Genomic DNA, 2,567 nt, shown 5'->3' with positions numbered 1-2,567 from the left:
TGTACTTGAACTCAACCTCATGGATCCATGGCGTATTGCGCAGGACATGAGACAGGAAAGCAAAAAACACGAACAAGCTCACCCCCTCCCATGGACCTATGGTGGAAAAAACCGCGGGGAACAGATAAGGCAACAAAAACGAACTCAATTTCGTGAGGATTTGGTGTGGATTCTTGAAGAGAGAGCACAAGAAGAGAGGGGAGAGAAATTGAGCAAGGGGGTTGAAGGACGAGACGCCTGCTGTGGTCTCCAGAATACGCGAGGGGATAAGATGAAAGCGGTGGGTGGTGGGCCAGGACTGCGTAGCGACGCAAGCGTGGCGACCGGCCGAACGCTCGGCCGGCGCACCGTTTGCAAATGTTTACCTAAAAAAGCGTACGTGGCCGTCGGCCTCGCGGTCGCGCGCGCAAGCACGGGGTGGATGGCGAATGCACGATGAGTCGATGGCACAAGTACCTCATCGTTCATACTAGGTGTGGGCTTTGCCCCGAGTGTTTTTTTTTTTTTTTTGCGGGAGTTTGTCCCGGGTGTTTCAGTCTATGGGAGTGGGCTTGGTCTTTGTTGTTCCGGTTTTTGTCTGATTTTTTGTAATTAACTGGACAATTCTCTTCTGCTTATTTAATAGGTGAGGCAATCTTTGCCTCAGTTTTGAAAAAAAAAGTACTACTCCGAACAATTGCTTCAGCCGCTTGCAGCCAGAATGTGCATCAATATGTCGTTGAACGTGTCCACCGGCCCCGGCGCGCACCAGTGCAGGCAGTCGTTGAACACCGTCTCCGGCACGGGCTTTCCGGCGCCGTACCTGTCCTTCACGATGTAGGCGCCTGGGTGCCCATCGGGCCGCATGGACGCCAGCCTCGTCACGTCCAGCACATCGAACCGCAGCCCCCGTCGCTGCCTTTTTGCCGCCGCCGCCGCCGCTTCCTCCAGCACGGCCTTCCTCATCTCGGCCGTGCCCCCATCCCCGGGCACCTCTCCCTCATCATACGGATTCGGCCGCGAGCACGCATCCCGGTGGTTCGAGGCGTACTTGGCGTCGAAGTGCGCCGGGGCCATGGTTGACACCACCACCAGCTTGTCGCCGCTCGACTTTTCCTGGACGTACTCAAGCACCCTCCGGATCACCTTGCGGTACGCGCCGATGTAGCCGCCGGCGATGTCGGTCTCGTTTACGTCCGGACGGGCAAATACGCCGGCGATCTGCCCGTCGTCGTAGTAGACGGCCTGGTGGTTGAACCAGTGCCCCGCCGAGATCACCATGACGTCCATCGCGTCCACGTCCGCCGTCCACGGCTCGGTGAACGCGTCCAGGAACAGCGTGTCGTGCGTCATGGCGTAGTCCACCGACCTGCCCTCGGCACGCACGAGGAACGGCGACCAGTACGTGGAGATGTTGACGTTGTGCGGCGCCGGGAAGACCCACCGCCAGAATTTGTGGGACATAGGATGATCCTCGTACTGGTGCGTCGTCTCGGGCCGCGACACCGTGGAGAGAAAGCAGACGAGGGACTCCGCCTGGTTGCGCGCCGTGGAGTCGCCGACGAAAGCCAGGACCTTGCCTCGGACTGCCCGGAGGAACTCAACCGGGTCCAGCGCGGAGAGGTTACAGCCCGCCGGCTGCCACCGCCAGTTCAGGTACCCGTTGTCCGGCTTGCCGTTGATGACGCACTTCTGCGCGCTCACCATGTCGCAGTTTTCGCTGTCGTACCGCCGGCCGGCGACGCTGCCATCCCAGACCCACTTCCCGGTGGTATAGTCGCATTGCTGCCAAGCTGCGCTCGGGCCGGGAATCAGGAACGCAAGAAAAAATAATGGAGGTCAGCATAGTATATAGCATGCAATCAAGCCATTTTCTATGTATATACAGTGAGACATGTACATATGCGTGTACGACGAGTTGCTTACCTTGAGGAGGTGGGAGAGGAGGAGGGCTGGTGCTTGTGCGATGTGCTTGAAATGCAGCAAGATTGGTATATGAGAGGAAAGATGGAGCGGAGTGGAGGAGGATGTAAACGAGAGGCAAGGTGAACACAGCACCAGTTAGGAAGTTCTTGAGGAAGGAACAATGGCTATGAGTTACTACTTGCATTCCTCCCATTTGGCGTGAACGATATGAAGCCTTGTACCGGGATGTGTATGTATATAAGATCTATGGAGCCAATGCATGTAGAGATTGGAATCTAGTACTGGTGACATACCGTACATATCGGAGTTTGAGCGCCAAATTATATGGTTAGAAAACAAGGAGTCAACGCCGACAATTTACCACGCAAAAAAAAAAAACGCCGACAATTTGAGATCTTGCAGAAACCAAGAAATACTTGATACCGATGACTATGCAAAGTGAGCGATAGTATATACTTGACTGTTAGTACTACCCTTGTATTTTCTTTGTAAATTAATATAAGAGTGTTTAGATCATTAAAGTACATTAGTTTATGAAGGGAGTAACAAAAATAGAATCCTGTTAAGTGCCACACGTGTGGCACAAACACATGGCAATTTTGAACATTTTTTATGACAAGTTTAGTGATGCGAGGATGGCAACTTTAGTTGTCAAGCATGGC

At 54.0% G+C, this 2,567-nt stretch overlaps 1 protein-coding gene across 1 annotated transcript; it reads right to left on the bottom strand.

Moving 5' to 3' along the window:
* Positions 1 to 620: 620 nt before the first annotated feature.
* On the bottom strand, positions 621 to 2,095 carry LOC123155466 (protein ALTERED XYLOGLUCAN 4-like). Its single transcript, XM_044573643.1, has 2 exons — positions 1,906 to 2,095; positions 621 to 1,772 (listed from the first exon to the last, which is right to left on the bottom strand). Exons 1-2 carry the CDS (start codon positions 2,087 to 2,089, stop codon positions 682 to 684), a joined length of 1,275 nt encoding a protein of 424 aa, XP_044429578.1. The 5' UTR covers positions 2,090 to 2,095; the 3' UTR covers positions 621 to 681.
* Between the last annotated feature and the right edge of the window lie 472 nt (positions 2,096 to 2,567).

The sequence above is a fragment of the Triticum aestivum genome, chromosome 7B (genome assembly GCF_018294505.1).
Source record: "Triticum aestivum cultivar Chinese Spring chromosome 7B, IWGSC CS RefSeq v2.1, whole genome shotgun sequence".
Classification (NCBI taxonomy): domain Eukaryota; kingdom Viridiplantae; phylum Streptophyta; class Magnoliopsida; order Poales; family Poaceae; genus Triticum; species Triticum aestivum.
Note: the sequence above shows the minus strand (reverse complement) of the source record. Positions and strands in the feature narration are given on the sequence as shown.